Raw genomic sequence first — 18,798 nt, forward strand, 5'->3', positions numbered from 1 at the left:
GGAGGATTGAAGATCACTTTGCTGACAACGACCCCAGAAAAATGTGGCAGGGGATCAATCACATTACCAACTACAGAAGCAATAACCAGTCAACATCTAGGACTGATGCCTCACTGGCTGAGGATCTAAACCGTTTCTTCGCCCGCTTTGAGACGACCAAGCCCTCAGCTGCCACACCACTTCCACCCGCCCACAGCACTGGCACACTAACACTTAGGGAGCACCAAGTGAGGTGTGTTCTAAGGTCAGTGAATCCCAGGAAGGCGGCAGGTCCTGATGGAATACATGGAAAGGTTCTCAGAGCATGTGCTGACGAACTGACCGGAGTCTTCACTAAAATCTTCAACCTCTCCTTGTCATCAAACACCGTCCCGCCCTGCCTCAAAACCTCCACCATCATCCCCATCGCCAAGAAGACAGCTGTGGCCAGCCCAAATGACTACAGGCCTGTTGCACTTACGCCTGTAGTGATGAAGTGCTTTGACAGACTGGTCTGTCAGCACATCAGGGCCGGTCTGCCTCCCACTCTGGACCCCCACCAATTTGCCTACAGGACAAATCGTTCCACCGAGGACGCTATCACCATAGCGCTCCACACTGTGCTGAGTCACCTGGAGCACCGAGGAAGCTATGTGAGAATGCTCTTTCTGGACTTCAGCTCAGCATTCAATCATATCATCCCGGAGATCCTGGTCCAGAAACTGTCTCACCTGGGACTCTCCACCCCCATCTGCCTCTGGATCAAGGACTTCCTGACAAATAGACCACAGTCTGTCAGACTCGGCCCCCACCGGTCCAGCACCATCACACTCAGCACCGGGTCTCCACAAGGATGTGTTTTGAGTCCCCTCCTGTTTACGCTCTACACATCCGACTGCTCCCCTACCCATCTCTCAAACACCATCATAAAGTTCGCGGATGACACCACAGTGGTTGGACTCATCTCAAGGGGGGATGAGTCGGACTACAGAGATGAGGTCAACAGACTGACTGAGTGGTGTTCAGTTAACAACCTCCAACTGAACACCACGAAAACTAAAGAACTTATCTTGGACTTCAGGAAGGGCAGAGCAGACCCGGCCCCACTTTACATTCACGGGAGCTGTGTGGAGAGGGTACACTCCATGAGGTTTCTGGGCGTGCAGATATCTCATGACCTCTCCTGGACTGCAAATACTACAGCGGTGGTTAAAAAGGCCCAGCAGCGTCTCCACTTTCTGAGAGTGCTCAGGAGGAACAACCTGGAGGAGAGGCTGCTGGTGACATTTTACAGAGCCACCATAGAGAGCATCCTAACGTACGGCATAACAACATGGTATGCAGGGTGCTCAGCTGCAGACAGGAAAGTACTGCAGAGGGTCATCAACACAGCCCAGAAGATCACTGGCTGCTCTCTGCCCAGCCTGGAGGTCACTGCAAACTCTCGGTACCTCAGCAGAGCTGGCAATATCATCAAGGACCACTCTCACCCCAGCAACCAACTGTTTGAACTATTACCGTCAGGCCGACGGTACAGGTCACATAAAACCAGGACAAACAGATTCAGGGATAGCTTCTTTCCCAGAGCTATCACCGTAGTAAATAAGCACAAAAACAATTGAACCTATTCCATACCGTCACTGTCATTATATTATGCTGCTATTCATACTGTCATTATATTAATGCTGCTATCCTGTATATATTGTACATACTATTGTTTGAGTACTTACGATTGTTTTTTTTGTACTTTTTATATTTTACATTTATATTTATTATTGAAACTTGCACCAAGGGAGTGGCACTCCAATTTCGTTGTACTCTGTACAATGACAATAAAGGCTATTCTATTCTATTCTATCTAATAGGCAGGCCACATAGCTGCTCTTTCACTAGCGAGGCAGATGAGAATGAAGGCGAGGGAGCAAGAAGGACGAGGGGCATGGAGAGCCCCAGGTCCAACTAGAGGACGGTGTTCGCGAAACCGGCCATCCGCAGACCTAAGCGTACGCTCGCGAAGAGCATAAACGGAGGGCCGTGTTCACATAATGGGCAGGCCAAACGGCTGCTCTTTCACTAGCGAGGCACTTGAGAACGATGTAGAGGGAGCAAGGAGGATGAGGAGCAACGCAGATCCCGAGGTCCAACTGGAGGGCGGTGTTCGTGTAATAGGAAGGCCAAACAGCTTCTCTTTCACTAGCGAGGTGCATGACAACGGTAGAGAAGGAGCAAGGAGGACAAGGAGCAATGGAGAGCCCGAGGTCCTCACCGAAGGGGGTGTTCGCGAAACCGGCCCTCCGCAGACCTAAGCGTACGCTAGTGAGGAGCATAAACGGAGGGCGGTGTTCGCCTAATGGGCAGGCCAAACAGCTGCGCTTTCACTAGCGAGGCCCTTGACAACGATGTAGAGGGAGCAAGGAGTACGAGAAGCAACGCAGAGCCCGAGATCCAACTGGAGGGCGGTGTTCGTGTAATAGGAAGGCCAAACAGCTGCGCTTTCACTAGCGAGGCACTTGAGAATGATGGAGACGGAGCAAGGAGGACGAGGAGGCACGGAGAGCCCGAGGTCCAACTGGAGGGCGGTGTTCGTGTAATAGGAAGGCCAAACAGCTTCTCTTTCACTAGCGAGGTGCATGACAACGGTAGAGAAGGAGCAAGGAGGACAAGGAGCAATGGAGAGCCCGAGGTCCTCACCGAAGGGGGTGTTCGCGAAACCGGCCCTCCGCAGACCTAAGCGTACGCTAGTGAGGAGCATAAACGGAGGGCGGTGTTCGCCTAATGGGCAGGCCAAACAGCTGCGCTTTCACTAGCGAGGCCCTTGACAACGATGTAGAGGGAGCAAGGAGGACGAGGAGGCACGGAGAGCCCGAGGTCCAACTGGAGGGCGGTGTTCGTGTAATAGGAAGGCCAAACAGCTTCTCTTTCACTAGCGAGGTGCATGACAACGGTAGAGAAGGAGCAAGGAGGACAAGGAGCAATGGAGAGCCCGAGGTCCTCACCGAAGGGGGTGTTCGCGAAACCGGCCCTCCGCAGACCTAAGCGTACGCTAGTGAGGAGCATAAACGGAGGGCGGTGTTCGCCTAATGGGCAGGCCAAACAGCTGCGCTTTCACTAGCGAGGCCCTTGACAACGATGTAGAGGGAGCAAGGAGTACGAGAAGCAACGCAGAGCCCGAGATCCAACTGGAGGGCGGTGTTCGTGTAATAGGAAGGCCAAACAGCTGCGCTTTCACTAGCGAGGCACTTGAGAACGATGTAGTGGGAGCAAGGAGTACGAAAAGCAACGCAGAGGCCGAGATCCAACATGAGGGCGGTGTTCGCGTAATAGGAAGGCCAAACAGCTTCTCTTTCACTAGCGAGGCACTTGAGAATGATGGAGAGAGAGCAAGGAGGACAGGGAGGCACGGAAAGCCCGAGGTCCTCACCGAAGGGGGTGTTCGCGAAACCCGCCACGGAGTAGAGAGCACCCCCATTCCTCGCGAAGGCCGGTTTACGCGTAACTTGGGGCCTACCCAGCTAAGCTAAGCGCTTGCCTGCGAGGAGCAGGAGAATGGAGCAGAAGGAGGTAGGAAGGCGGCACGGAGAGTCTGAGGCCCTCAAGGAGGGCGATTTACGTGAACTCTGCCCTCTGTAGAGCCAAGCGTCCAACAGCGAGGCTCAGGAGAACTGAGGAGAGGGCCAGTTTACGTGAAGACTACCCTCTGTAAAGCTGAGCGTTTGCAAGCGCAGGGTAGAAGGAGCAAGGAGACGGAGATGTTTGCTCCGGTGGTTCGGGGTCCCTCGAGACCCCAGTATTTGCCATCGTAACTTACTAATGTGGTGTGGGGTGGCGAAATACCCCATCATGATCACTAAGGGTTCACAGAGTACCCACGGAGCACGAAGTGCCCGCGGTCCCCACTTGGGCCGGTTTACGCGTAACCCGGGGCCCATCCGGCTAAGCGCTCGCCTACGGGGAGCAGAAGAACGGGGGAGAAGGACGAAGGAGGTCGAGGAGGAACGGAGAGTCCGAGTTTTTTTTTTTTTCCAGTTTTTGTTTTCATTCTAATTCTACTCTTTTTATTCAAATTCTATTGTTTGTTTTAGAATTCTGTTGTTTTCATTCAAATTCCGTTGTTTTCATTCGAATTCCATTGTTTGTTCTCAAATTCTTTTGTTTTCATTCAAATTCTTTTCCTTTCATTCTAATTCCGTTCCTTTCATTGAAATTCCGTTGTTTTCATTCAAATGCTGTTGTTTTCATTCTAATTCTACTCTTCTTATTCAAATTCTATTGTTTGTTTTAGAATTCTGTTGTTTCATTCTAATTCCGTTCTTTTCATTGAAATTCCATTGTTTTCATTAAAATGCTTTTGTTTTCATTCAAATTCCATTCTTTTCATTGAAATTCCGTTGTTTTGAATTCTGTTGTGTTTTCATTCAAATTTTGTTGTGTTTTCATTCAAATTCCATTGTTTTGATTCAAATTCTGTTCTGTCCATTCAAATTCTATTCATTTCATTCTAATTCTGTTCTTTTCATTGAAATTCCATTGTTTTCATTCTATTTCTGTTTTCATTCTAATTCTGTTCTTTTCACTGAAAATCCATTGTTTTCATTCAAATGCTTTTGTTTTCATTCTAATTCTACTCTTTTTATTCAAATTCCATTGTTTGTTCTCAAATTCTGTTGTTTTCATTAAAATTCCGTTGTTTTCATTCTAATTCTGTTGTTTGTTTTAAACTTCCATTGTTTTCATTCAAATTCTATTGATTTCATTTAAATTCCATTGTTTTGATTCAAATTCTGTTCTGGGGCCTGTTCTTCATACCGCGCTAAGTGAGTTAGCTGGATGAGATTGTTGACGATTTCGCGTGATCCTGGATCGTTCGGTTCCCCGAAGCCCATCCGGGACTTGCTGTCATAGCAACAGAGCCGTAAGCGTAAACCTGCTGGGGAGCAGGTTTACTTTATGTAAACAGGATTAGATCGCGGCCACGCAGGTATGTCCGCGTCATTCATACGAAAGCAACAGCGATATTCCACCACTGTTTCACCATAAATAAATAACATCAATGTAACTAAAGATAATGCAGCACTTGATCCTTTTATTGATTTCACACAGATACATACAGGTCATTTCCTAAAAAAGGGAAATGTACTATTAACATTCTATTACATGTATGTGATTATTACAGATGTAATTCATATTTCAGAGTAGTAATTGTAAATTACTTCGTGTAATCAAGATGAGAGACCACGGCTATAAAAGCGAAGGTGGATTTGGGAAGTCTGTCGCAGCCATGTCCTGTCCGTTTACGCGAGCAACCCATTGCGGAAGGTGCAAGATTGATAAGGAGAGTCCTCAGAATTCAGCGTATATTGCGGGACAGACAGGATCCTTTAGCTCAGCGCGACAGTGTGCTCATAGAGAGATATCGATTTTCCCGTGAGGGTATTATTCACTTAACCAACTTGTTGACGAGGGGGTGCAGGACCACCACCTGTCTTTTTTTTTGCTCTGCCCTTTTCTTGGTTGCTGTTATGAACAAACAAACAGAGTATTCCAGGGTCTCTTTCCAAGAGACGACAAGCAATATAAGTGATAAATATTACCATTCTGTAGAATATTCTTATATTTCACTTTTACTTGTTCCCATGTTCTAGTGGGTCCTGTTGTGGCTCTAATGTGAAAGGGGATATAATATAACATATTATAATATAATATAATGTAATATAATATTGGATAATATGGTGTGATATGATAAATCTACCCTACCGCCTACTGGTGTTGGCCAGAGGGGCCGATGGCGCAATATGGCAGCCTGGCTTCTGTCAGTCTGCCCCAGGGCAGCTGTGGCTACAACCGTAGCTGCCTCCACCAGTGTGTGAATGTGAGAGTGAATGAATAGTGGCATTGTAAAGCGCTTTGGGTGCCTTGAAAAGCGCTATATAAATCCACTCCATTATTATTGTTATTATTGAATTACTTACGAGTTTGATTTGTCAGCAACTTTCTGCCAGCCCTCTCTCCTTGCTTTTGCAGCCTTTGCAGTGTTCCCTTGCGTTTTAATTAAACTCTGAAACTCCTGAAATCCCTCACTCAAGAGTTCTTGCTCTGCTGCCGAAAAATACCGAGCGCGCTCCTTCGACATTTTCGCCGACCAATCAAAGGGTTGCCGATCAATGTTTCTACTATCGATGCGTAGCCCCTGTTGGGCCACCCAGTGATCTCACATTACTTCATCCAGCTATACTAATCGTCAACAACAGGTGTGTTCGGGGAACCGGAATAGCGAGCTCAGAGTTAGCGCGATGATTTGGTCTTGGATGTTTCATTTGATCTTGGATGTAGTAAGCGACGTACGAAGCACAGGGCCCTGTTCATTCTAATTCCGTTGTTTTCATTCAAATGCTTTTGTTTTCATTCAAACTCTGTTCTGTTTATTCAAATTCTATTGATTTCATTCTAATTCTGTTCTTTTCATTCTAATTCCGTTCTTTTCATTGAAATTCCGTTGTTTTCATTCAAATGCTTTTGTTTTCATTCTAATTCTACTCCACTCTACTTATACGTGGGGGCTTATTTTTCCAAAGGAATTTGGACATATATAAATCTAGAGATCTGAACCAATCTTGCGGCGGTTTAGTTGGGATCATTGAGAATAAATAATTTATTTTTGGTAATACCATCATTTTTATAGCGGCAACCCTTCCCATGAGTGATATGGGTAGACATTTTCATCTAGCCAGATCACCTTCTACTTTCTTTAAAAGTGGGATATGGTTTAATTTAGTTAGATCTGCAAGCTTGGGAGAAACATTAATACCTAAAAATTTTACATTTCCCGATTGCAGTGGCGTAGAAGAGGAATTATGGAAGGAGCAATTAATCGGAAGGACTGTAGATTTTGACCAGTTAATTGAGTAATCTGATAATCTTGCAAAAGAGTTGATCAATTCAATCACCCAAGAGATATTGGTTTGTGAATTTTGGAGAAAGAGTAACACATCATCCGCATAAAGGCTGATTTTATGTTCCACGGTCTTGCATTTTATGCCCTTAATTGCTGAATTCTGTCTAATTGCTGCTGCTAGTGGTTCGATAAAAATTGCAAACAGTGAAGGGGAGAGTGGGCATCCCTGCCTGGTGCCCCTCAGGAGACAGAAGCTGGAGGATGTCTGGTCATTTGTTCTGACACAAGCTGTTGGGGAATTATATAATATTTTTAACCAGTTGATGAAAGAAGATCCAAAACCAAATTTGTGTAAAGTTGCAAATAGAAATTTCCAGTTAACTCTGTCAAACACTTTTTCTGCATCTAAAGAAAATAGTAGTCTATCAAATTAAGTAATCTACGTGTATTTGTTGATGAGTGCCTACCTTTTATGAAACCAGTTTGGTCAGGATGAATTAAGAGGGGGGTTATTTTCTCTAGTCTCTTCGAGAGAGCTTTGCAGATTATTTTGAGGTCTACATTTATAAGGGATATTGGATGATAGCTTGAGGGATATACAGGGTCTTTGCTTGGTTTTAGCAGGAGATTAATGTTTGCAGAATTCATATTTGATGGAAGTCTGCCCTTTTCTTTGATTTCTAACAACGTTCTGTAAAAAACTGGTGCTAGAATCGTCCAGAATTCTTTGTAGAATTCTGCAGGAAAGCCGTCTGGACCTGGAGCCTTATTATTGGGCATACTTATCAGGGCTTCCTGGAGTTCAACTGATGTCAGTGGCGAATCCAGTGCCATTGCTTGAGAGTCTAATAATTTTGGGAGAGTTATTTTGTCTAAAAACTGATCAATTTCTTTTTTAGATGGGTTTATTTGTGGTGAATACAACGTTTTATAGAAATCCCTGAAAATGTTGTTTATTTGTTTCGGGTCATATATTGTGTTGCCAGATGACTCTTGAACAGCACATATAGTTGTTTTTTCTTTATTTATTTTTACTGGTTTGCTAGAAATTGACCGGATTTATTACTATGTTCATAATTTTGTAAGCGTAGTCTTTGTACTAAGAATTTTTTTTTTTTTTATCAATTATCTCATTTAATTCTAGTTTTGTTTCACGTATTTTGTTCAATGTTTCCTGATCTTGGTGGGACGCGTAGGCTTCTTCTAGTGATTTGATGTTTTTTTCTAATTCCTGAATATTTTTGTTTTCTTTTTTATGTGATGAGAAATAAATTATTTTACCTCTCATCACAGCTTTCCCTGCTTCCCATAAAACAGAAGCTGATGTTCCAGGAGTGTCATTAAAGTCTAAATATGAAGTCCATTCCTTTTTAAAATATTTAATAAAGTCTTCATCTTTAAGCAGTGATGTATTAAATCTCCAGTTTTTACTTGGTGTAGTATTATTCTTGTGCATTAGTGTTAAAGATACAGGAGCATGATCGCTGACAGCTATAGGGTGAATCTCAGTGTCTGAAATGTCACTCAGCAGTGAGCTGCTGACCAAAAAATAATCCAGACGAGAGTAGGAGTGATAAACATGTGAAAAAAAAGTATATTCCTTACTGGTGGGGTGAAGGGAGCGCCATGCATCGCAAAGACCAAAGTCGCTCATATACTGTTTGATTATATTTGTGGACTGCCAATTACGCTGAGTTCCTGCTGTATTGAGCCTATCCATTTCTTCATTTAGTCCAAGGTTGAGGTCGCCTCCAAGAACAAGTGTTGCCATCTAAGTGTTCAGAGAGTGCACTGAAAAAACCGTGAAAGAATGAGGGATCATCAACATTTGGACCATATACACTTACAATACATAGCTTTTTTTAAATCAAGTATAGATAGTTTAGGAATCTGCCCTCTGGATCTATAACTGTATCGAGTACTGTGAAATTAATTTTTTTTATGGATTAAAATTGCTACTCCCCTTTGTCTAGAATTATAACAAGCTGAGAACACATTAGGAAACTCAGGTGTTTTAAGTTCATTCGAACCTCTAAGAGGTCTGTGGGTCTCTTGTAAAAGGACAACATCTGCCTGTAGTTCTTTGAGTTGGTTAAATATTTTTAACCTCTTTTCTCTGGAGCCAGCTCCAGAGAAAAGAGGTAACGAATCTTAGTGCACCCATAGATGTCTGTGTATAACTAGGGGTGTACTCTGTGTGTGTCGCTTACGCTGTGTTCACACCGAACGCGATGGACGCGAATAGAGCGTCAGGTTTACATGTAAAGTCAATGGAAAGGCGCGATGACGCGCGATTGCGGGTCCCGCGAAAATTCGGAAGCAGATTTGCGTCGCGAAAACGCCAAAACGCGTGAAACGCGCGTCAGTGTAGCGCGTCAGGCGCGTTTGACGCGCGAATAAAACCACGCGCGTGAGTTTTTGTGTTGCACTTTGTGCATACGCGCGTTTCGCGTCTACCGCTCGAGTTGGAAAAATCTGAACTCCAGCGTCAAATCGCGCCGCGACAACCAATCAGGAGCCTGGTGACGTGGCTCTGACCTAGGTCAAAGGGGCAGATCCAGCCAAAGCCCTTCATTCTTCATTCAGTATGGAGGAAAAGCTGATCAGCGCCGTGGCTAACCACCCCGAGCTATATGATGCCAGCTCCTATTTCTACCGAGACAGGAATAAAAAGGACCTAGCTTGGAGACACATAAGTGAGGAGATCGGGCAACCTGGTAAGTTCATTCCTTCTTCTTTTTAATTTTCAGACTGACCCGATGAAGCCGTGCAAAAGCTAGCAAGCGCGCCTACTGTCCCGCGATTTTCCCACTGTTGTACAAATACCTTTCCGCTAACCAGATAATGCGTTTATTCAGAGGACATCTGCAGGAGAAAGTGGAAGAGCCTCAGGGACACATATAATAAGGAGAAGAGGTCAGAGAAGGAGAAGAGGAGTGGGTCTGCAGCAGGATCGGGGAGGAGATGGAAGTTCTTCGCGGTCATGGGGTTTCTGGACCCCTTCCTCACCCCGCGGGAGACCAGCGGAAATATGGTGCGGACCGTGGAGAACTTCTCCCCCGAGGACCAGGGACAGCCCGAAGAGGCAGCAGGGGAGTGTCAGTCAGAAGGTATGTTTACAATTAATTAATGTAGGCAGTTAATTTATGCGTGTTGTCATACAGGAATATATTTTGTTTATTAATAAACAGTATAAAGTAGTCCCGCTGTTCATCCGTCACCGCTTCGCCTTTTCGCTGATTTTTTTTATTGCACCGTACAGCTTTCAACGATGCGCATTGCATTCTGCAGCCCAAATGACAAATCTCCTCCGTGTCGTGTCTCCTGCGCTTGCCAAACTTATCATGTTTGGTTTTGATAACCATCACTTCAAATAGAAAAAAACAGCACAAAAACACTCATAACTATGACCCTCATTCGGAAATAGACACCTGCACCGGGAGCAAAAAAGGCGCACAAAAGTGGCGCCGCAGACGGAGAAAAAGCGCGGCATAATACTTTTACGTTTTAAAATCGACAAAGGTTTGCACTTTGAGAATCAACTTGTGAGAACTGTGACTACTGTTCATGTGCTGCAATAAATGGGAGACCACTGTATATAATAATAAGTATATAATAATATAATATTCTCTATGACTATTGTCTTCAACCTGTTAACATTTAATATTGTCTTGATAGAGTCAAGTTATCATGCAGCAGAGTCCTCCCCTGTTGCTTCTCCTGACTCCCCAGTCCCTGGTCCCTCCACTCCTGCTGCTGCACCCACAGGTATGAACATCAAGCACTGATAGCTTTTTACTTGCTTGGATTCCCTTGTGATCACCTTTACTAAATATCTACAACCAATCTGTTCATATCCTGTTTTTTTTTCAATTTTGAAAATGACAATCTAGTAGCAGCCTTCTCATTTCTTTGTGGTGTTTTGTTCTGTTTTTTACAGGCCCACAGAGGAGGAGAGCTCGAAGGCGGTCGAGGGAAGGGTCCCAGGATGGTCCATCGGCGGTGGAGCTGGCTATCCTGGAGTCCCTAAAGAGGCCACGCCCGTCTGCAACAGAGTATTTCCTCCTCGGCCTTGTTCCTGCTCTGGAGAGCATGCCGCCTCAGACACGAGAATTCGTGAAATTCCAAATTCATAAATTAGTTTTTGACAACAGCACAGCTGTGCTAAATTTGGAAACATTGGACCCTAATGATCAGTAGTTTTCTGATGAGGCAGCAGCTCTCCAGGGCAGAAACAATGTTCTTATTCTTCTCCTCCTTCTCCCCTGAGGCTCTTCCACTCCAAGCTGGGTCCTTTTTATTCCTGTCTCTCTGTAAATAGTTAAATTTTATATATTTATGTTGAATCTTTTTATTACTGAATTTATATATTTTATCAAATAAACATTTATAATGACAAATGTCTCTGTTCTACTACACAGCAAATATTGGCACCCGACTTGACACAAGTAGAATTTATTTCATATTATACTAATGACAAAATATACTGATACAGTGGGATGCAAAAGTTTGGGCAACCTTGTTAATAGCCATCATTGTCCTGTACAAATCGTTATTTGTCACAATTTAAATTGTCAGTTAAATACATCATATAGGAGACACACACAGTGATATTTGAGAAGTGAAATGCAGTTCACTGGATTTACAGAAAGTGTGCAATAACTTTACACTAAATAAAGCAGGTGCATATATTGGCAACACATAAAAAGAGAAATAACATAAATATGTAGTGTATATCAATGTGTGTGTCTCCTATATGATATATGTAATTGACATTTTTTACTGTAACCGATTCATACAGGAAAATAATCACTATTAATAAGGTTGCTCAAACTTTTGCATCACACTGGTTATAGGAACATAGTGAAGACAAGTTACTTAAGAGAATAAAGAGAGGTTAGGTTATTTTGGAGTAGAGATCCATTTATTAAGAAAATTTTAAAAAGGAGAAAGTTCCCTTGTAGTTGTGGAACATGGATCCTGAGTTGGGGGGTGCCTTCGTCTGGACGTGCTTCCCATCCAGAGCTCCACAACAGAGGGGGAAGTTCCAGCGCTCCTGGAATCCCTCTGCGATGGACCGCCAGTCTTCAGTTGAAGGCACAGCCGTGAAATCGTCCACTAGACAGTCCCAGATGGCCGTCGCTACCTGGGGGATGATCTGGCTCACCATACCTATGACACCACAGCCATGCTATCATTCAACCACTGATAACAGCATAAATCGAATTAAATTAAATCGGGACTTGATGAGACCATCTGAGTATCACTAGAAATATTATAAACAGTACCAGTTTGCTATCGGTAAACACCGAGAGCATTCACTGTTAGCATAGCACATCCATGTTAGCAGTGTATACACGATACACTGCTAACATGGATGTGCTATGCCATCAGTAAACGCCGACAGCATTCACTGTTAGCATAGCACATCCATGTTAGCAGTGTATAAACGATAGTTTATACACGCCGACAGCATTCACTGTTATAGCACATCCATGTTAGCAGTGTATACACGATACACTGCTAACATGGATGTGCTATGCCATCAGTAAACACCGACAGCATCCACTGTTAGCATAGCACATCCATGTTAGCAGTGTATAAATGGCTGGTTTAGCATATATTAGCACAGGTATCAATAAAGGACTACCGTATTGACCACTTTTACTAACCTCAGGCAGACGGACAGGCGCTCTGCAGGTGGGATTGAGCGCCTGTAATTGGTGTCTAGGCGGGCGATTCTGGGACCGACACGGGAAAGCAGGTCCTCAAACTGGCCGGGTGACAGACGATGATATCGCTGGAATCTGCCGTCATCCAGGCGCAGCTCCTGGAGCAAATGGTGAAACTCACCAAACTGCTCACGCGCCTGGAGGACCTGATGGACCCAGGTACAGCGAGGACGTCTTTTACGCTGCTGCTCTGCTCTCCACAGTACATAGAGAAGGGAGACTCTCTCTTCAAGCGCTAGCTCGATAGCTGCCATCTTGCAAAACCAGGTCTGGCACAACTCCCTCCCACATTCCCGGTTCACGCGCGTCAAAATATCATATTTTGACGCGCGATGGATTTTTCTTGGACACGCGTTGAGACGCGAATGTACACGCGTCAAATTAGGGGCGTTTGGGGCGTTTTATTCGCGTCCATCGCGTTCGGTGTGAACACAGCGTTAGACGGGTGGAGAGAATACATCACTTGTTCATAAATAAAGAGAGGGAGAGAGAGAAAAAATGTGTGGCGAGATGCTCCCTGAGTCTGACTATGTGTTTGCATATTTACTAATATGAGTAAGCTTGGCTTAAGTGTGTGTATCCTGTAGGTCTGTGTGCGCTGTCTGACTGATGTAAATGTGCTGCTGTTGAGCGCATGACTGTGCGTGATCGTGCTGTGCCTATGTGTCGAAATAAAGGATGTTGTTTGTGGATGAGTGTGGAAGTAGGTGATCGAGGTAGTGAAAGAAATAAAGAAAGAAACCAAGGACAAGGGTGAGCAGCATAAAAACAAGAGGGGGAAAAAGAGACAAAAATGAGAGAGAAAAACGAGAAGAAACCCCCCCCCCCCCCCCCCCCCCCCGGAAACATTCCAATCAAACCACTGACGGAGAGTGACGGTGTTAATTCTGCTATGATATCACACTTAAGCAGTGCTGGGGAGTAACGGAATACATGTACCGCCGTTACGTATTTAGAATACAAAATATGAGTAACTGTATTCCGTTACAGTTACCGTTTAAAAAGGTGGTATTCAGAATACAGTTACTTTGTTGAAATAAATGGAATACACTGCGGTACTTTCCTGTTTCATTTTGTCGCGGGTCAGGACTGTTTGGGTTTTGTTTGACAGCTACGTTCTTTTGTTCCAGGCGGCAGCGTTACGGTTGCCATGGTTACAGGGCGACGCTCTCTCTCTCTGCGACTGTGTGTTTCCTAGGTGAGAGAGCGCCTTTTCGTTGTTGTTGTTGTTGTGCTAAGCTAACAGGCAGAATGCTACAAGCATAGCTCTAAAGAATGTAGCATCATGTTCAGTGTAGTCCGTGCTGCTGGGAGAATGGACTGCCATACACGTTATGTGTCTGTGAGCGCTAGGAGGGAGAAAAAGGGGAGTGGAAAGGTACGAGCAGTCATCGAGCAAAAACGGGAGCTGGAAGCATGTAAATATAATAATAACCACTGCAGCCAAGAAGAGTGCCTGACGAGCCCAGTTGTAAGTAAGCTATTAAGACTCGACTGTACACTGTGTTCGTGTTTTCCTCCGAAAACAACAAGTTCCGTTGGAGCAGCCTTTCAACGCCTCTCTCTGTCTGTCGCAAGAAAAGTTGACCCACACAACAAAGTAGAGCTATTTTTCGGCTACCAGCCGACAGGGACCCCGCCGTATTATGCTGGGCTTACACTGTGCGATTTTTTCAGTCGCGCGATTCAGCTCCTGCTCAAACTGTACGATTGACTCGCAGGGGTTAGAAGTTCATAGGTCACGATGCAGGGTCTCACACTATACGGCCCGATGCTCTAATGCGACCTGAGTGCTCACACTGTGCGTCCATAAAAATGAAGGTTATAACAGAAATTCTATCGCTCGCTCTCCCTCTCCGTCTTTCACTCACACAGACACACCACCACCATCAACTTTGCTAAATTGCTAATGAAAAACATCTGTCAGGCAGCTGTGATTGAGCAGCAGTGTCGATCCAACTATTTTCACGGTTGTTGTGGTCGTGATAATTTTGTGAGGCCACATCGAAAGGGCTCGGATGGTTCTACAGGTTGTGCCTCCATCGCTTGTGTCCAGATCACACGCTGCACTGCCGTGCTACGCCGTCTTTTTCGCTGGCATTTGTGTTTGCGCGTGCACAGTGTGGCAAACTGCGGTGACACCCTCACGACCAAGCGATTGATGATCGGGAGCTGGGCGTGAGGTGTCAATCGCTTCTCGTTACCCCACGTATACTACACGATGCACGATGCACGATGAAGGCCAAAATCGGGCCGATCGCCAAAACGATCGCACGACTCAAAAATCGGCTCAAAATGGGCCAAAAATCGCACAGTGTGAGCCCAGCATTAGTCAGAGGTCCCTTTACTACAGTTCGGAGTCGCGGACCTTCAGTAATAGTAATAAATCACACAGCAATAGTACATTCACATTGTTGTAAAAAGCATGATAATATTGTAGCGGGTCAGGGCTGTTCGGGGTTCTGCTTGTACAGTTATATTTTGTGTATGTTGCCATGGTGACGGGTGATGCCCTCTCGCTGCGACGGTGTGTCCTTCCGGGGTCAGAGGGCGCCCTATGTGTGTTGTGGTTGCCGCGCTGAGCAGTTAGCTAGTGGCAGTGTGTTCTTCTGCAAATGTAATAAACGGCTGTGCTCCCTGGCTAGCTCACGGGAAGCAAGACCAAACGATACCTCCGTCTCCTCCTTGTCTGAACTCGCCACAATATATTAAGTAATCCAAAGTATTCAGAATACGTTACTGTCATTGAGTAACGTAACGGAATAGGTTACAGAATACATTTTGGGGCATGTATTCTGTATTCTGTAATGGAATACATTTTAAAAGTAACCTTCCCAACACTGCACTTAAGATGCGATTTGATACTAGTAAGTTAACCCTTTAAAGCCGGTCGGAGCGGACACGCTCCATTTTGCGTAACTATTTTTAAATCCCTGTAGCACTGCAACCACGTAAGCTAGCGCAATAATTTTTTTTGCATATGAAACCGGAGGAGTTGTACTTATATCTTATGCCATCAGCTTGTCCTAGGTCAGTTTCACTTTGCCGATCCGATCAGCTGTTTGTAACACTTCCTACGTCCATCAGCGTGAACTGTCGCATGTCCGCCATGACCTGCCCGAAACCGGAAGTGACGTCATTTTGCGGAAATGTAGTTTTTTACCATTGGGACCTTATGAGCCTATACTTGTGTTTTTAAAAGTTATGTTTGAGTTTATGACTTTCTGTGTCGTTTCTGGGATGCTTAGGACTCATATTGCACTGCTGGAAATGGTTTATTTTGATGCATATGCTGTTATTTTGCAAATTTGCATTATAATATTTATTTTCGTTTTTCCTGCAGTATATGAAAATTGGTGTATTTCAAAAATAAAATTATGAAGACACTTAAAATAAATTTCCTGTGGTGGGAAACTATTTTGTGCAACTTTTTTGTATTTACAGTTTTGAGGGATAAGCCTCTTAAATTTCTCTAACTTGAAATATATGTTAAAAAAGCAAAAACAATTTAAAAATTTTTTTGTAGTTTATTGCACTTTTTTGCAATTTAAGTAATTACTATGCACTTAATGCAGACATATTAAAGTTTGGGCTATAATGGTTGTATTGATGTATAGCGACTTGAAATGCTCCCAAAAATGGCTCCACAGCATGTAAAAATATAATATAAGCTCTGGCGGACTTGGTTCTATGGTAGGTCTTAAAGGGTTAAACAGATGTTAATGCAAGTTAGTGTGAGTGGATGGGGAAAGGGTATAGCCGATTCTTATCTGGTGTGTAGTTAACCCTTGTGCTCCCCTTTGGGGCAGCTCCGGACCCTGGGGGTCCCAGAGTACCCCTGGGTTGCATTTCACAGGCCGCGCATCAGGGTTGGCTCCTGCGCCCCGTACACCCACGTTTCCCTCCCTGAATGCCACTCCCGTTTCAATTTTTCTTCTAGTTTCAGGCAGGCTCTATCATGTTCGTCCATGGGAGGTCGCTGTTAAAGGCCGGTCCATGAAAATATTGTCGGGCATAATCCGGTCCGTGGCGCAAAAAAGGTTGGAGACCGCTGCCTTAAAGCACTTGTTGCAGGCTGCTGAGTTTGCATATATTCCTGTGAAGTACAGCCAGACTTTTGACCGCTTTGCTTTGGGCATTTTTAATCTGTAGCTCTGCTCGAAAAGAACGTACGTACCTGGACCCGCCTACTATCCTCGGAAACGTAAAATGATTGGCTAGGATGTATCGCTGCTTTTCGGTCTGGTTACTACCGTTTATGTCAGATACCGGTAGCTAGGGCTGCACGATTTTGCATAAAATGAGAATCACGATTATTTGGCTTAGAATTGAGATCACGATTCTCTCATGATTTTCTTTTCCAATATTTATTGCACTTATTAACTGCACATCAACTTCGTAACAGTTGAAACTGAACATAAAAACAATAAATAAACATAAGAACAACAAATGTCTCACGTTTTGTGGTTGCTGCAAAATGTTGTACTGCTTGAAATTCCGTCTCCACCGTTGCTCGACACTGCGTGTATAGAGCAGGTAGTGCAACAATAGAAAAATAGTTGCGGGACAGCACTGTGTAGCGTTTGTCTAGGGTGTTGATCATTTTCCTAAATCCCTCGTTTTGCACAGTGTTGATGGGAGCCATATCTTTGGTCAGGTGATAAGTAATAGCCTCCGTAATTTCTTTGTGCCTGCGGGAGTTTGACGGGTATAGGGAAGGTTCCCGTTATTGATGTTTGGGTGGTTGACCGGGACGGATTTTCTCCTGTCACTTTCTCGTCATCCCTGACGTGCTCTCCGTTGTTTTTTCCCTGCTAATTTTAGCATCACACGGCACAGCTTCTGTATCACGTGGTATAAGGCTCCGCCCTTGTCATTTGTTGAGCAGGAAGAGAGAGCGCTTGTTTTCATGCAGATTACGTCCCGGATCAAAATGCGGTACAATCGTCGTCGTCTTTTTTTAAAAATCGTTGTCATTTGGAAATGAGATCGCACATAAGTATGAATCGAGATCGCGATTTTCTAACGATTAACCCTTTACAGCCGATCGGAGCGGGCACGCTCTGTTTTGCGTAACTATTTTTAAATCCCGGTAGCTCTGCAACCACTTAAGCTAGCACAATAATTTTTTTTGCATATGAAACTGGAGGAGTTGTACTTACATCTTATGCCATCAGCTTGTCCTAGGTCACAGTTTCCTTCCACATATAGCTTTGCAAAAACTGCATAAAAATCACTTGCAGCAACAAAAACATGATATTCCAGAAACACGCTTCGCCGATCCATCAGCTGTTTGTAACACTTCCTACGTCCATCAGCGCGAACTATCACATGACCGCATGACCTGCCCGAAACCAGAAGTGACGTCATTTTGCGGAAATGTAGTTTTTTACGATCGGGCCCTTATGAGCTTGTGTTTTACTTGTTATGTGTTTTAAAAAGTTATGTTTGAGTTTATGACTTTCTGTGTCGTTTCTGGGATGCTTAGGACTCATATTGCACTGCTGGAAATAGTTTATTTTGATGCATATGCTGTTATTTTGCAAATTTGCACTATAATATTTATTTTCGTTTTTTCCTGCAGTATATAAAAATTGGTGTATTTCAAAAATAAAACTATGAAGACACTCAAAATAAATTTCCTGTGGTGGGAAACTAGTTTGTGTAACTTTTTTGTATTTACAGTTTTGAGGGATAAGCCTCTTAAATTTCTCTAACTAGAAATATATGTTAAAAAAACAAAAACGATTTTCAATTTTTTTGTAGTTTATTGCACTTTTTTGCAATTTATGTAATTACTATGCACCTAATGCAGACATATTATTAAAGTTTGGGCTATAATGGTTGTATTGATGTATAGCAACTTGAAATGCTCCCAAAAATGGCTCCACAGCATGTAAAAATATAATATAAGCTCTGGCGAACTTGGTTCTATGGTAGGTCTTAAAGGGTTAATCATGCAGCCCTACCAGTACCCATCCCTATACCCAGCATAGTATATATCTCATGCTAACCCTCATGATTGGTACATACAACCGACATTATCCAATGTATTATTTATTTGATTTAATAATGTATATTTTAATGTATTATTTATTCATTAATTTGCAAATAAAAAGGGAATATATATATTTAGCTCATCCTTTCATGCAGCCTCTAGCAAACTCTGACAGTGTTGCTCTCTTCACCCCACTT

The 18,798-nt window shown here is 43.9% G+C and overlaps 1 protein-coding gene and 1 long non-coding RNA gene across 2 annotated transcripts; one reads left to right on the forward strand and one right to left on the reverse strand.

The window, feature by feature from the left end:
• The first annotated feature begins 9,091 nt into the window (after positions 1–9,091).
• Positions 9,092–11,386, forward strand: LOC143413237 (uncharacterized). The gene is made up of 4 exons (XM_076876001.1): positions 9,092–9,588; positions 9,730–9,981; positions 10,550–10,639; positions 10,812–11,386. Exons 1-4 carry the CDS (start codon positions 9,459–9,461, stop codon positions 11,069–11,071), a joined length of 732 nt encoding a protein of 243 aa, XP_076732116.1. The 5' UTR covers positions 9,092–9,458; the 3' UTR covers positions 11,072–11,386.
• A 387-nt stretch (positions 11,387–11,773) lies between these two features.
• LOC112433130 (uncharacterized) lies at positions 11,774–13,027 on the reverse strand. Its single transcript, XR_003023387.2, has 2 exons — positions 12,544–13,027; positions 11,774–12,043 (listed from the first exon to the last, which is right to left on the reverse strand). It is a non-coding gene; the product is annotated as an uncharacterized LOC112433130 (long non-coding RNA).
• Between the last annotated feature and the right edge of the window lie 5,771 nt (positions 13,028–18,798).

Source organism: Maylandia zebra, linkage group LG17 (assembly GCF_041146795.1).
Source record: "Maylandia zebra isolate NMK-2024a linkage group LG17, Mzebra_GT3a, whole genome shotgun sequence".
In the NCBI taxonomy this organism is placed as follows: domain Eukaryota; kingdom Metazoa; phylum Chordata; class Actinopteri; order Cichliformes; family Cichlidae; genus Maylandia; species Maylandia zebra.

Bases quoted from the DNA above. Each gene is read 5' to 3' on its own strand.
- LOC143413237 (XM_076876001.1), top strand. From the start codon at position 9,459: ATGGAGGAAAAGCTGATCAGCGCCGTGGCTAACCACCCCGAGCTATAT. The intron at 9,589-9,729 runs GTAAGTTCATTC...GCGTTTATTCAG, and splicing joins TGAGGAGATCGGGCAACCTG to AGGACATCTGCAGGAGAAAG. The intron at 9,982-10,549 runs GTATGTTTACAA...TTGTCTTGATAG, and splicing joins AGGGGAGTGTCAGTCAGAAG to AGTCAAGTTATCATGCAGCA.